We start from the raw sequence: 15,813 nt of genomic DNA, 5'->3' as shown, positions 1-15,813 counted from the left end.
ACTACATTGATACAAGACAATGTTTCCATTTGTCGGGACCTTCCAACGGTTACCGACACCTTAAGCCAAGATGTGCGCTTAGAACCCAACGCTACACAGATTCGACAGCATGCCTATCGGAGAAAACCTGGAAAACGTGCGACGCTGAAAAGGAAGGAAACGAAGTTCCATTGGTCAGGTGAAGGCGAGAAGTCATTCAACCGTATCAAGCAGATGCGCTACTCGTCTCCCGTGATGGCAGCACCAGACTACCGAGTGCCTTTCAAGCTAGCTGTGGGTGCCAGTGACGTGGGTGCTGGAGCTGTGCTGTTCCAAGAAGACGAAGACGGACTGGACCATCCTAATGAAAGCCTCCAACCAGAGAGTTTTGAGATGGAGTCTTCTTCTGCAAGAATACCCAATTACCATTGAACATATCAAGGGCACATCCAATGTAATCGCTGATGCCCTGTCCCGAAGTTGAACGTTATGATAATGTGTTGACATTCTTTATTTCTGTTTTGTTTATATATATTTTATTTTTGTATACCAGGGACTCAGAGACTCAGTGTGATTACTGGTAGTCACCTTATTATTACATGTGTTATAAATGCCCGTATGCGTCGGTTAAAGCACCTTTTTGTTTTAATGTAGTATATTTCCCTATTCCTAGAGTAGAGGAAATATCCTTTTTGAGGTGGGGGTGTGTCACGGTACATGCTCTTAATTTGTTTTCGCCTGTGGCGATTTTAATTGTGTTAGAGGGCCGTGTGCAGTTTATTGCCCGTAGCCCAGGTGGACAACTTGTTACGTAATACTTTGCGCGATCTGGCTTTCCAATATGCACTTAGTCCCGCTGTGGAGGCCATGTGGCGAGTAGTTACGTAATACCTCTGCGAGTGCGGGTTTTACAACCGCGATTTTGGCGACGATGGCGTCAGTAGTCTGACGATCAGAGAGAAATAATACCGACTCTAAGAGAGTCAGACTATGAGATGATACGTGAGGTGCCGCTTTGTTCCCTCAGGCCAATTCTGATTTTGGAATAAATAGCAAGAATTTAGAGAGATCTAGGAGAACGATTAGGAAGGCTCCGGAGGAACGTTAGTCCGTTTGGACTTTGGTAAATATCATTTCTGCTCTGTGTATAACCTTGATGTGATTGATGTGACTTAAATATTTTAATACTGTATTATACCAATATTCTTTAGACAGTGTCTTCGGTCATCTGACGAAGTAAATCGTAGACTTATTGTTCTAACATTATATGAGTATTTGGTAATATAAAGCTTAGCCAGTCATCCTAGAAGACCCTAGGTACACTGTAGGTTATTGTCTTTATTGTGATAAGTATTAATTCTGTGTTACAAGATTACTGAAGAGTAGTTAGGGTTAATTAAAAATTAACCCGTTAGGAATAGAGCTGTAATTCCTTTATTAATTAAGTTCCCCAAGAAGCGTTCCTAAATTATCACACGTTACTGAACGAGTAGTAAGGGTTAATTATAAATTAACCAGTTAGGAATGGTGTTGTAATTCCTTTATTAATTAACTTCTCCTGTAAGCGTTTCTCAATTATCACACGTGCGGGTGTGGTGTAACGGTGAAGTGATTCGCATATTGTGTAACTAGACACCCAGAGATTAACTAATTAAGTGATCAGTTCTGGGTTGTTATTATTGTTGTTATTAATTTACTACTACGGCTGTACATTTGTCAGCGTAGATTAATACAGATTCCAAAGTGTATTGTGTTTTTGTTGTGTTTTCTAGAGAACTAACGTGCTATATTATATATACTTATATAAGATCGTATCTCTGATCATACCTAGAGACGAGCCATACTAGGTTTAACAGCCTGTTACAGAGAGATCTAATAGATATACAGTTAGGAGAGAGATTTTGATAATCGTGTTTTATTCGGTTACGGGAATTATAGAATCCCCGTGACAGCGACACTACACCACACGAGTGCCACATAAGAGAATAGCCACGAGAGTAAAGATGACACTACACCACACGAGTGCCTTGTGCGATAATAGCCACGAGAATAACCGACTCTATGGCAACCGATGTAATGTTTGTCTTGTCACAATCGGCTACTAGGATCGATTCTCGTCGATGGGCCCATTGGGCTATTTCTAGTTCCAGCCAGTGCTCCACAAGTGGTGTAACAAAGGCCGTGGTATATACTATCCTGTGTGTGGGATAGTGCATATACAAGATCCCTTGCCGTTAATCGAAAATAGTAGCCCGTGAAGTGGCGAGAGCGGGTTTCCTCTCTCAATATCTGTGTGGTCCTTAACCATATGTCTGACGCCATATAACCGTAAATAAAATGTATTGAGTGCGTCGTTAAATAAAGCATTTTCTTCCTTCCACCGGCTATTCTCGTACGAGACATTCGCATCGTGTGTCAGCGCCATAACCGACTGCATAGCGACCAATGAAATAGTAATGTTTGTTCTGTCAATCGCCTATTATCGTGGCTATTATTGTATCGTGTGGTGTCGCCTTAAATAATAGTTAACTTCATGGTACTAGAGATAAAGAGTTCTGACTGCAATCATTATTTACTGTTGTTATGTATGTCTTCACTTATTTCTTTCCACCAGTATACACAGTGTTGGCAAAGTTAAATCACCCTTATACATCAAGAAGTAGATGGCTGTAATCAGAAGTTTTGGTAAGGAATGTTTGACAAGCCTACTTTATGTACAAAAAGAGGTACTGATTCCAAAACTGGCAGTCTTATTGACCCTATTGGCCACATTGATGATACTGTCATTCTTTGATGAGATCTAGACCACAAAATAGTACTACAAAATGTTTAGAGACTCTCTCTCTCTCTCTCTCTCTCTCTCTCTCTCTCTCTTTCTATATATATATATATATATATATATATATATATATATATATATAGAGAGAGAGAGAGAGAGAGAGAGAGAGAAAGAGAGTACAAAACGAGCCTGCCGGTCATACCATATTTTTGAAATTAGTGAACAGGTTTGGTATCTGACGAGCGAAAGCGAGTCATATACAAACACTGTTCACGAGTTTCATAAAAACGGTATGACAGGCAAGCTAGTTTAGTATTTTATTTATTACAAACCAAATGAAACAAACCGCAACGCAGAAGTAAGCAGATGTCGAGACTTACTACACGTTATTCTTTTTACGAATTGGGCCATTAAGTGATCTACGCCACGCTCACGTCACGCCAATATTACAATAGTTAAATATTGAGCGAGTGTTATGACATGAACAATATTTTACACTGGTGTGTAATGAAATATGGTAACACCAGACTAATCATATAATAGATATCTGATTTTGTCATTTTTGGCCCAAAAGGCAATTGTGTCTTATGTGAGGACAATAAGACTGCTATTTTGTGGCATCAGCATCACTGTTCACATCAAGTAGGCTCGTCAAACCTTCTTTACCTAAAATTCTGATTAAAGGCATTGTAGTTCTTAGACTATTAATAATACACACAGTGTAAATAAATATTTAAATACATTTTCGCCAATCAGCAGATGTTAACTGCCATCCTTTTGTTAGAAAGCACTCTCCATTTCAACACTGTCGTCCACACCGAAATAATATTTTCCATCAACCTTTCTATTGCCCTTTGGAGTTGTCCAACTTGGATCACTAGGTGGCACTACTGCGCCCGTTCTTTTATTATCATTTTGAGGCAGACTCGCACCCTCGTCTGCTACAACAGAGTTTGAGTCCGCAGGCTCGATAATGTCCCTGCCTCTCCGTCGCGATACACCGTTGAGCTGCCGCGTAGCATCCGGGTTATATTTCCAAATAGCTGTGTCTTCCGGTGATGTCAACTCTCTATTGAATACAAATACATACATAAATAAATACATGTAAATAAATAAATAGATAAGTAAATAAATAAATAAATAAATAAATAGACAATTAAATATAAAAATGCATGTAAATAAATAAATAAATAACTACATATATGTAAATAAATAAATAGATAGACAGGCAGGCAGGCAGGCAGGCAGGCAGACAGGCAGGCAGACAGGCAGGCAGGCAGGTAGGCAGGCAGGCAGGCATACAGACAGATAGAGAGGTAGATAAATAGGCATAGATAGGTAGACAGATAGATGGGTAGATGGATAAATAAATAAATAAACAGATAAATAGACAGATGATAGATGGATAGGTAGATAGACGGAATATATGATAGATAGATAGACAGATAGACAGAGAGATAGACAGATAGATAGACAGACAGATAGATCAAAATTAGTAACACAAACAATCAGGCTCTAAGTTTCTGAAAACCACAATAATATTAAATCATGGCTTCTTCCTGCCACTGAATGCTACTGTAACCAGCATGTTTACAATTTGCTTCGTAAGTCAGAATTTATAGCTTCCTCTTATAGTCTGAGGTATGCAATTGTGTAACATTTATCGTTGATTATACCACTTAAAAACCACAACATAGTCGTAGATAGACTGTAGAATTTCACTCACGCTAATTGTTTCTGTAAAGCGTCGATTTTGATCAGAGCCAAGTCTAGCTCGTGACGCACTTTCCACAGCTGAGTCTCGCAGATCGGGTTTTTGCACTTGTACTTCTTGGCGAAGTCAATGGCGTCCATCACAGATTGCTCGAATGTTAAAGATTTCCCCATACTCTGAAACACAATAGTACATCTGTTTTGTATTGAAAAAAAACCCCACTTTGTTCTTTCCACCTTTTTGTTTTTCTTCTGCTTCGCGCAGGTCGATGTTACGAATTCGTTACAAACGGCACTTTTGAAATGTTTTTGTTACATGTATAGTCAAAGGTAGAGTGTGGTCTGCCTAAATTCAATGTGCAAATTCCAAAAGCTGTGCACAATGTTTGAAATAATGGCAGATATGGCTCCTGATTTTATGATACATGCTGAGAGTTTGTAATATTTCTTTACCCTCTGCTAGATTTTATGATACACTGTATCCCACAAAAGTTGAAGAAAGAGTCCCTTACCTGCTGAGAATTTGTAATAATATTTCTTTACCGTTTGCTAGAACTAGCTTACTTCAATCGTCATTTATCCATTCTACAACAAAACTTTTGGATAACCTACGAGCTGAAATTCAAAATTGTCAAAACCTATCTTCATTTAAAAACAACAATAAAACCTGATATCACTTGCGTTGCATCATTCTTTTCATTTGGCAATATAAGAGAAAATGTATTGCATAACAAGTTAAGACACGGATGTAGTGATTTAAAAGCACGTGCATATTTAGTTGGCCTTAAGTGATTTAAAAGCAGAATTATATCGAGTTGGACTTAAAACTGGTTCCTCGTGTTGTTGTGGACATCTTTTAGAAAATAATTTAACTTTTTTTCTATGAATGCATTTCATATAAAAAACAAAGTCGCATTGTTTGGAATGAATTGCAGAGATTTCAGCCAATTAATTTAAAATTGATTTTATGTAGTAAAAGTGTTCTAAGTGAAAAAAGGGCAATATAATTAATTTCTTTTGTGTACATGTGTACAGAAATATATAAATGAAACAACACGTTTCCTTTAATTAGTAAATAATGTATGGTCGGTTTTGTATAGCCTTTACGTAATCAGACTGCTATGCAAGGTTAGTGCTTTGATTGTAGAAAACCTGCTGTCTGATTACAGAACACAGGTGATGTGTATTGATTCTTCTCTTTCTTTCCTTTTTGCCGTCTTTCTCTCTGACAGCAATACTAATTTTTGTTGATATTGAAATTGCATAAATATATTACTATCGTGATGTGTATATGTTATGGAGACGGTATAGTAAGTTGTAAAAGTTGTTCCTAATCCGTTGTTTTTCAAAAACAATAAGATATGTTTCGATCAAAACTAGAAGGTCCAAAACATGTATACATCATTCGTTGAGATAAGTACTTTATTCATCCTGATGCATACTCAACCATGGCCACTTGTATTATTAAAATAGGGTTATGTAGCCAAATATCACACAATAATTTCATAATTACTTTTCAGTTAATGTTAGCTGGCGGGGTGGGGTGGGTTGGGTTGGGTGGGATGGGGTTCTAGCTCAATCGGTCTAACGCTCGCTTAAGATGCTTGGGTCATACAGAAAACCTCTCGGCGGATCAACTCGTGTTTTTTATGTTCCAATCAGTGCACTACGACTGTAATGTCAAAGGTAGTGGTATATTCTGCCCTTTCCGAGGAAATGTAAAAACGAAAAAGATTCTTTGCTGCTAATGGAAAAAAAAATGGTGCAGGTTTCCTGTGAAGACTGTGTATCAGAATTTATCAAATGTTTGACATCCAATATCTGATGATTTATATTAATCAATGTGTTCTAGTGGAGTCATTATACAAAACAAACTTTTAATTTTTAATGCTGTTTATAAAATAATCGTAAAACGGTTTATCACAGCGAGCAATTGGTGAAGAGGAACATTTTCAAAATAACAAAATCCGTGATGATCTCCTTTGAAAGACGTATTAAACTTTTCTTAGAACAAATTCATAAAGAAACTAAACAAACTGGAAACATACGTACGTTTCTCGTATAGTGTCGTTGTTAGTACTTATTGCATTGTGAAGAAATAGTTTTCTTCAATAAAGGCTATGGTCTAAGAACACCTATTAGTCAGCAACGACATAATTTTGCTATCGTTGCCATCCATAAGTTCGCTTCCAGAATTTGATGTAAATTAAATCGGATGTATTAATAGCATGTAGAATATGTTGACCAGTAACATTAATACTACTATATTATTTGTTCATTTATTGTTACCAGGCCAAACTTCGCTTGTTTGAATACTTGGGCAAGCAAGGCATATGCAGGGGCGGATCTAGAAAGTATTTTGCGTGGGAGGGTGTGGGGGAGACTAACGGGAAAAGAGCACATGGACCAACTCGCAAAGGGTAACCCAATGAAAAACCAAAGAGGAAACAATAGGGGCACTTTAATATTTTTAGGGAAGACAAGTCCCCTGATTATCCCCATTGGATCCGCCCCTGATATGTCTGATGGCACATTCCCTCTAGGTGTATTCTTTGGTGACGTCACATTGTATAAATACTCACCAGACTAATTAAAGAACAGCATCCTTTCTTGTCCCATTTCTTGAGACTCTTTCTCCCAAAACGAAAGTACATGTGTTCGAGTATCAGGAGCAGGGCCCCTAACACCATTCCCCCTCCAAGGAGAATAAAGGCACTTGTAAAATTTAAAATCCCTAAAGTGTGACTAGATAGACCCTTCTTTTTCTTCTTCTTGCAGGCTCCAGCCAACCAGAATCGTTGTAGTTTCTCTATTGTACCTTAAAAGTAAAAACAAAAATGTTTCATCTTGTATGTGTAAATCGCTGGCACAAGCTCCTGTATATTATGTAATCAGTTTTGTATATGATGTTTAAATATGTTTTATGGATCACTGATCTGAAATAAAAAATCTATTATTATTATTATTATTATTATTATTATTATTGTTATGCGCCAAAACCTGTTATTATATTTTAAAAAGACGTAAATGGTTTTTAAATGGTTAATTCATGTCACATATATATATATATGTATATATTTCAACACTTTTATGTCTACTGTGTATTTTATTATAATATGTATTTATTTTAATAGTGTTTCCGTTTTAGTCTCTCGTAACTCCATAAGGAGTGGCCTCTTTATTATTTTACTATGAATGTTTATGTACTTAGGCTACGTAATATTGTGGGTGAGACTTTAATAAAATATCTGTCTGTCTGTCTGTCTTAATATAGTGTTGGGCAAATGTGTACGTTACAGTGAGCTCTACAATTCCAATTGTTCCTCATAGTCGTTTGGGAGTGGGAGTTAGTAAAATAGTATAATACTAGCCTAATATGAGGCAAAATGGGAGTTTTGACCGAGCACCTTGATAGACCCATAGGCATATGTTAAACAAACCTATATTAAACAAATCTATACAGGAGCGAGCTGAATGATTTGTTTTAAATAAACCACTCATAAAATAATAATAAAAACACACCTAGCTAAATAACTGGTCAAATATAATTTTAACAATATCAGGGAACAGTAATATAAACATAGGTTTTGGCTGGTTTCTGCCCGAATTAAACGAAAATGCCAAAATCTGGATAATAACAATTATTCCTATTAGCGTTACAACCAAACAGCAATATATGGTTGCAAACGAATCAATACGCATTGTTACATGAATTACAACTAGTTTTGAGGGTGGAATGATGGAAATATATGGTAAAAAGGTCTCAGGTAAGCACATTGTGCCAGAATATCTCTATATGTTTTGCCCAAATTTGAGGTTTTGCTCCAATTCTGAACCTGCCCGCCTGTCTCGTACGCTTATGAATATCACAAATAATTTCCTTATTCCTCCGAGCAGACGACAATGTTAAACAACCACAGTGTACTTTTGTTGCCTGCCAGAACGCGGCGTCATATGTCGTAAAACTCTTTGAGCAGACGACAATATAAGTTGTAGAAGCATCACGAGGGGTATATGGCTTTTTATGTACCCTCTGTGTGTTCTTTTACCCCGATCCGAAGTATCGCCAGTGACGAAAAATAGTTCCATCGATAAACGAGTTTTTAACTTCAAATGTTTGTAATACGAAATTGTCTGAAACAGATATTAATAAATAAAAAAATAAAAACTTTTTTTTTATCAGAAATGTATGTAGTAAAAAAATAAAAATAATTAAAAAACAACAAAACCCCACAACTGTTGCTAATCGCGCATTAATACAATAAAACGACGACCGTAATTAGGTGGCCGAGTTCAACATTGCAGCTTTTAAAAGTATTGAAATAGTGTATTTTATAGTAAAAATAAAATTAATTATGTATACTTGATTGAGTATCAATGTTATTTATAATCTAATTATTGCTTTAGCATTAACTGGGGCGGCTGGAAACTGTTGGAAATTACAGACGGGTATAAGAGAATTTGGCTCCGCCCACAGGGGGGATAAGGGATTTGTCCAACGGCAAACAACCAATGAGATTAAAGAATTTTACATGAAGGCGAGATAATGTTATTTTCATTGATAACAGGTTTGTAAATTGTCTTCTCGAGATTGACAAAAAAGAGAATTTCTTAACTAAGCTGAATGACAAAATAGTTTCTATATTGAAAACCCCCGTTTCTTTGCACAAGACAGAGTGCAGAATCAAAATGATGTTTTGACAAGGTCTTGGCTGTATCCCCACGGATCACTGTCAAGTGGTCCGTCAATAGGAGACCGCCACACTCCATATTTTGTTTTGCGGAAAGTGTAACGCATGCTTCGCTGCAATCACCAGTATGCTACTACCAATGGTAATAATACTATTAATATAATAATGTAATATAATTGGTTGATATATAATTGAAATACCAGCATCTTTTTCACATTAATGTTTATTAACCACAGAAACCAAATATGGCAGAATCTGAGACATACCAACATCTTGCATTTCCAGCAGAACCGAGTTGATCTGCTCCATCCACGGCGACGCTTTCGGAAAGCCTATCCCGTATCCGTTCCTGGCGTACCAGTCGCCCACGATGACGAGCTTGCAGCCGTCGTCCCTGCCCACGTAGTATTCGAGCACCGAGGCATCGTAAATGAACGCCTGCAGTTCCCTGAATTAAAACAACCACAGTGCATTGTGTCGTCTGGCTGGACGCGGCGTCAGAAGTCGTAAAAGTCTCCGAGCAGACGACAATGTTAAACAACCACAGTGTACTTTTGTTGCCTGCCAGAACGCGGCGTCATATGTCGTAAAACTCTTTGAGTAGACGACAATGTTATTTTCATTGATAACAGGTTTGTAAATTGTCACGATAAGAGTAATTAATGCCGTAAAAACGAAGACTATAAAATAATATTCATCAGGTTTGGTTTTAGGTCATAACATTGTAGGTCATCCATTCATTCGCCCACAATATTTCAGTGGTAGCAAATTTGGGAACTTTTAATTAGGAAATAATTATTTTGTATTAACGAAGGGTATAAGATAGAATTGATTAAGCTGTCATCTTATACTGTTGAAATAGCATGATCTATTTATACAGCTGTCCGTTTGTCTACCTCAAGGCAGATATCCATCCATCCACCTATCCATCCCTCCATCAACTCACCCAAATCGCATCCATCCATCCATCCATCCATCCAACTAACCACATAATTCCATTGGTTTAACGCACAACCCATTTACAAATCCAAAGCACATTCCAAATCCACCAAAGAAAACCGATTTCCACAAAAGTGTTACGAGTACTTACTGTTTCTTCAGCTGCTGTATACCAAGTTCTATGGTAGGCGGATTATACCGCTTCATGTACTGATGCATCTTGGGATGGTTCGCCATGATGCTGAGGTCTGTGGTTCCATTTGGTATAGTTGCAAACTTGAACGGTGGTTTCGTTGTTTGAGGATTGCGCAACTGAAGTAAACAAACAGTGTAAAATATTACCCTTCTTCAGTTACAAACATTACCAATTAACCTTCTGTAGATAATTGTTTTCCGAACTAAACTAATCAGTACCGGTTACAGAGTTGAATGGGTATTCGGAAAAATAGTGGTTGATTTCATGAATCTCTATCTAGTTCCTCGTCTATAGGAGGGCAGCCACTCCACAGAAGATCCTTTATTGGAGATTTCATCCCTACTGCAACGCCAAACGGAGGACTGCCACTCCCAGAACGTTTAGAACTTTGTAAGGCTTCATCTCTGCCATTGACGTAGCGATGAGTTTATATTGGAAAGGACATCATGATTGGGCGGGAAACAGCCACACTTTCTATGAGTCTATTAATTCCCACTTTTACACGTGGTATGGGACGGCAGGAAAAAAAAAGATGGTGAAGGAAAATAGCCAGTGATCTCTGCTACTTTCATGTCTTGAGATAAGGAGGAGCACAAGCAACAAATAAGACTTCAGATGAGTCTTGGAAGCTGCTTCTGCATTTGAGATACATGCATTTAGAAATACAATACTTAACCGGCTGCCACACCCGCAACAATAGGATGGGCCCAGCTTTGTAGGTGGGTAGGTAACTAATTTAACGTGCTCGTATACCACTAGGGTTTCGAACACGCCTCCAGCTTTGTACGAAGCCAATCAAAGAAAGAACAGTTAAAGGCGCTAAGCTGCCTCCAGCTTATGCAGCTCCTAATAGCAATAACCAGAAGTTGCGAACTAAGCAACATATATATAAGTTTGAGATAGAGTTTTAGCTCGAATCCCGGGATCAGTAACACCCCTAGTCTCTCCAGAGCCAAGGGGTGATAACTAGAAATCATCCTATATTACTGTATCATGACTTTTTGTTACTTCCCTGCGGCCTAATTTAGTACATTCTAACAACTTTACCATATCACAGTATAATGTAAACAGATTTACAAGGACGATGCGATGTTGCTTAAAGGGACAGACCCTAGTTTTTTTAAACACTAAGGTACGCTATGTTTGGTTAATTTACAAACCTGTAACAAATTTGGATACAACAGAGTGAAACAAGAGTCAGTGACGCTGAAAGAGCCTTAAAAGTCGACAAAAACGCGACTCCATAGCCGTTACTTCTCAGACGCACGTAGGTTTTTAAAAAACCCCCACTTCGGTTGTACGGAAATGAATAATCTAAACAATAAAATATAAGTAATGTTTGATTTCAGTGATTATAAACGGTTATAGTAGTGAACAATATGCCTTAGTGTTTAATGCAGCTTAAGCGAGTTCTGTGAATTAAACCCTTAAAGACAGCTTAAGCGAGTTCTGTGAATTAAACCCTTAAAGGCAGCTTAAGCGAGTTATGTGAATTAAACCCTTAAAGGCAGCTTAAGCGAGTTCTGTGAATTAAACCCTTAAAGACAGTTTAAGCGAGTTCTGTGAATTAAACCCTTAAAGGCAGCTTAAGCGAGTTCTGTGAATTAAACCCTTAAAGACAGCTTAAGCGAGTTCTGTGAATTAAACCCTTAAAGACAGCTTAAGCGAGTTCTGTGAATTAAACCCTTAAAGGCAGCTTAAGCGAGTTATGTGAATTAAACCCTTAAAGGCAGCTTAAGCGAGTTCTGTGAATTAAACCCTTAAAGGCAGCTTAAGCGAGTTCTGTGAATTAAACCCTTAAAGGCAGCTTAAGCGAGTTCTGTGAATTAAACCCTTAAAGACAGCTTAAGCGAGTTCTGTAAACCCTTAAAGACAGCTTAAGCGAGTTCTGTGAATTAAACTCTTAAATACAGCTTAAGCGAGTTCTATGAATTAAACCCTTTTGCTTGTAATGGTCTGTACTGACCCTGTTGTCGTCGATGCCGATCAGGTCATAGTACTCCTCCTTGGTGATCATGAAGGCGGCGAGGTTGGCGGTGTAGCTGGCGAGGAAGACGAGGGCGAACAGCGCCCAGAGGTTGGCGAGGAAGCGACTGGATATTCCTTTAGGGGCGTCCGTCGACACGGCGGCCCCGAACAGCATGGCCCAGATCAGCCAGAACGACCGGAACAGGGAGAACTTGTGTTCTGGGAATAAAAGACATGTATAGAGGAATGTTTGAGTTATCGTCCATTCCTAGAAAAATAATGGAGACAAGGGACAAGGGGCCTTGTTCATTATGTTTCAGGAATGGGGAGTTACTAGAAGATTTCCCCTGTAGCGGCAACAGGCTGTCTGTCTTTCCCCTCCCCCCTCCCCTCTCTCTCTGTCTCTCTCTGTCTCTCTCTCTCTGTGTCTCTCTCTCTCTGTCTCTCTCTCTCTCTCTCTGTCTCTAAGTCTGTCGGTCTCAAATCCGTCTGTCTCTCTCCCATATTTGTCCTTAAGTCTGTCTGTCTGTCTGTCTGCTGTCTGTCTGTTTCTCGCTCCCACCTCTTTGTCTGTCTCTAAGTTTGTCTCTGTATCTCTCTCTCTCTCCCCCACTCTCTCTCTCTCTCTCTCTCTCTCTCTCTCTCTCTCTCTCTCTCTCTCTCTCTCTCTCTCTCTCTCTCTCTCTCTCTCTCTCTCTCTCTCTGCCATGTTTTGACCATATATTAGTAAACCACATTTCAGACACCAATGCACCAAGATGACGTTAAACACAATATTCCTTTCCTTTTCCTTTATTCAAAATGAAACCGGTGTACTTTAAGAGTATCAAGTATTTCAATTATTGCCCCAGACAGAACATCCATATACCGTTACACGCCGGGGACGTCTTGGTCCACATGCACTGGTTGAATGTCAAGTTCAGTTTTCGCAATCTACACCATTGCGTGATCTATTTGACTGCCATATTACTGCCTGAATGGTTTGAGAAATCTAGCACCGAAGGTGGGGGGGGGGGGGGGGGGGGCAGGGGCAGTTTCCCCTGCACAAATTAAAGTATGAACATGTGGGGGGGGGGGGGGTTGGCTATAGAAGGTTATGTTCTTTCTTGTATTGTCTTCCAAAAATATTTTAAGCTGGGGACTACTCTAGAGTTGTGTTTTCCGTGGGTCAATCCACTGGTCATACCAGAGGCAGCGTCCTGGGGTGGAGGGAGGTAATGCCCAAATCTTAAATGGACGTTGGCATATAAAATACTGTTTGGACTTTGAGTATTAAGTTCTGTTTGATACAAATTGATTCAATACTACAAGTAGTTACTACCAGTCGCATTGTATCATTATTACCCCATACAGAATGGAAACGTCTAGCACATTAAGTATCTAGCCAAACTACAACTACAACTGGGGGTGCAGTAACAGAGAAGTTAGGACAGAGTACTATATAGGGATTTCGTCAGATAGACAAAGGACACTTCCAAAGTTAAAAGGCATATTTTTATATTATACTGAGGACAGCTGACCCCTGCCATTTGCTTTTACTGCCCTGTTAAACATCAAAAACTAATCTTGACACGGTATTATTGAATCTTCTACATGTAAACAAAATGTGCACTTTTAAATTAAAAGGATTTCCTATCTTGAACAAAACGCTCTGATGAAGTCAGAGGTTGTGTGCACTGCAAGAAGTACTACATCAAATAACTTCCGGCTGGGTCAAAGTTCGAGGTGCACCCAACTTTTGATAGAGAAGTAAACACCACAATAAATGTTATGGTAAAAAATTAGTTTTATCTGGGTAAAAAATGTATGCAATTTTATTTAATCTAGTACCACTGAGTCAAGTAGCCTTGTGCTTGAAACATGTATGGGGTACCTGCAAAAATACGTACTCGAATGTTGTGCGGAACTAGGGTAGTCATAGACGCTACCCGTTATCTCAGAAATAAGCAGCTTGTCCCCCAGTTTTTGCTGATTTATTTTAAGGGTGAGGAATTGTAGTATTTATATCCGTGGCGTTTATGCTGCAGGTAGGAGTTTTAGCCACATATTACCATTGTCGTCTATGGGATTTGGTTTGGTAGTATACACCCTATTGGCATTATTGAACACTTCTCTGATGGAAGCATACCAAAATGATCGACGCCAAATAAAAGAACATCTGCCCTGAAGCCAAAGCCCGTAGGAGCCGGATTAGGGTAGGAGTGGTAGGGGCTGGATTCCTATGCCCCCAACTTTTTTGTATTTTTGTTTTCCTACTTCATGTAAATAAAGATGAATATCTGGCTTCTGCCCCCACTAGAGAATAGTTGCCCCTTCTCTAGAGATTGTGAACCCCACTCCAGATATCGTTCATACGGGCCTGCAGCCGCAGATGATGTCAATGAATGTAGCCGGAACAGATGTGCCTGAACCCTGACATTAAAATTGTTAGAATAATTTAGAATCTAAAACGAAACTATTTTTCATATTGTTTATTGAGACAACTGCTCACCCACCAAAGCACTATGCTATCCATAGTCCTGTTAAACAAGACAAGAAAGAGAAAAAATCCCAGCGACATTACATGGGTGATCATCACACAATGATTTACCTCAGTTACCTCGCATGGAAGCGTGTCCCTGGTCTAGTCCGTACGGACTGAGCCACTCGAAGATGAAGATGGAGGTTCCCGTGGCGTGTACGCTGAACACCAGGATCAAAGCCCAGGACGGGTAGTCGTACGGTTCTGAAAACAAATTGAAAGTCTTGTCAAAAGTCTTGCACTGAGACCACTAAGCGTACGCTATCCCTACCCCTAACTCTAACCCTAAACCTAACCCTAACCCTAACTCTAACCCTAACCCTAACTCTACCCCTACCCCTACCCCTACCCCTACCCCTAACCTCAACCCTAACTCTAACCCTAACTTTAACCCTAAATCTAACCCTACCCCTAACCCTAACCCTAACCCTAACCTCAACCCTAACTCTAACCCTAACTCTAACTCTAACCCTAACTCTAACCCTAATCCTAACTCTAACCCTAACCCTAACTCTAACCCTAACTCTAACCCTAACCCTAACCTCAACCCTAACTAACTCTAACCCCAACCTCAACCCTAACACTAACCCATGCACGCTGTACACCAAAGATCAAAGCCTAGAACTGGTTTTCGTACGGCTCTGAAAACAAGTTGAAAGTTTTGTCAAACGTTTTGTACTGAGACTACTTAGCCTACGCTAACCCTAACCCAACCAGAACCCTACCCCTACCCTAACCCTACCCTAACCCTAACCGATGCACGCTGAACACCAAAGATCAAAGCCTAGAACGGGTTTTCGTTTTCTGAAAACAAGTTGAAAGTCTTGTCAAAAGTCTTGTTCTGAGACCACTTAGCCTACGCTAACTCTAACCCTCCCCTAACCCTACCCCTCCCCTACCCCTACCCCTACCCTAACCCTAACCCTAAACGTAACCGATGCACGCTAAACACCAGGATGAAAGACCAGGAAGGGTAGTCGTACGGCTCTGAAAATAAGTTGAAAGTCTTGTCCAAAGTCTTGTATTG

The 15,813-nt window shown here is 39.2% G+C and overlaps 1 protein-coding gene across 1 annotated transcript in view; it reads right to left on the bottom strand.

The window, feature by feature from the left end:
• Positions 1 to 2,834: 2,834 nt before the first annotated feature.
• LOC121379751 (glutamate receptor ionotropic, NMDA 2B-like) overlaps positions 2,835 to 15,813 on the bottom strand; it is a 31,827-nt gene continuing 18,848 nt past the window's right edge. The window contains exons 8-15 of the mRNA XM_041508400.1: positions 15,375 to 15,427; positions 14,865 to 14,990; positions 12,264 to 12,484; positions 10,253 to 10,413; positions 9,429 to 9,610; positions 7,054 to 7,289; positions 4,485 to 4,648; positions 2,835 to 3,827 (exon numbers count right to left, since the gene is read on the bottom strand). Coding sequence (XP_041364334.1) covers positions 3,539 to 3,827; positions 4,485 to 4,648; positions 7,054 to 7,289; positions 9,429 to 9,610; positions 10,253 to 10,413; positions 12,264 to 12,484; positions 14,865 to 14,990; positions 15,375 to 15,427 — 1,432 coding nt within the window. The 3' untranslated portion in view covers positions 2,835 to 3,538. The remainder of the gene's footprint in view (positions 3,828 to 4,484; positions 4,649 to 7,053; positions 7,290 to 9,428; positions 9,611 to 10,252; positions 10,414 to 12,263; positions 12,485 to 14,864; positions 14,991 to 15,374; positions 15,428 to 15,813) is intronic.

The sequence above is a fragment of the Gigantopelta aegis genome, chromosome 8 (genome assembly GCF_016097555.1).
Source record: "Gigantopelta aegis isolate Gae_Host chromosome 8, Gae_host_genome, whole genome shotgun sequence".
NCBI lineage: Eukaryota > Metazoa > Mollusca > Gastropoda > Neomphalida > Peltospiridae > Gigantopelta > Gigantopelta aegis.
This window is presented reverse-complemented; position numbering and strand designations above follow the sequence as displayed.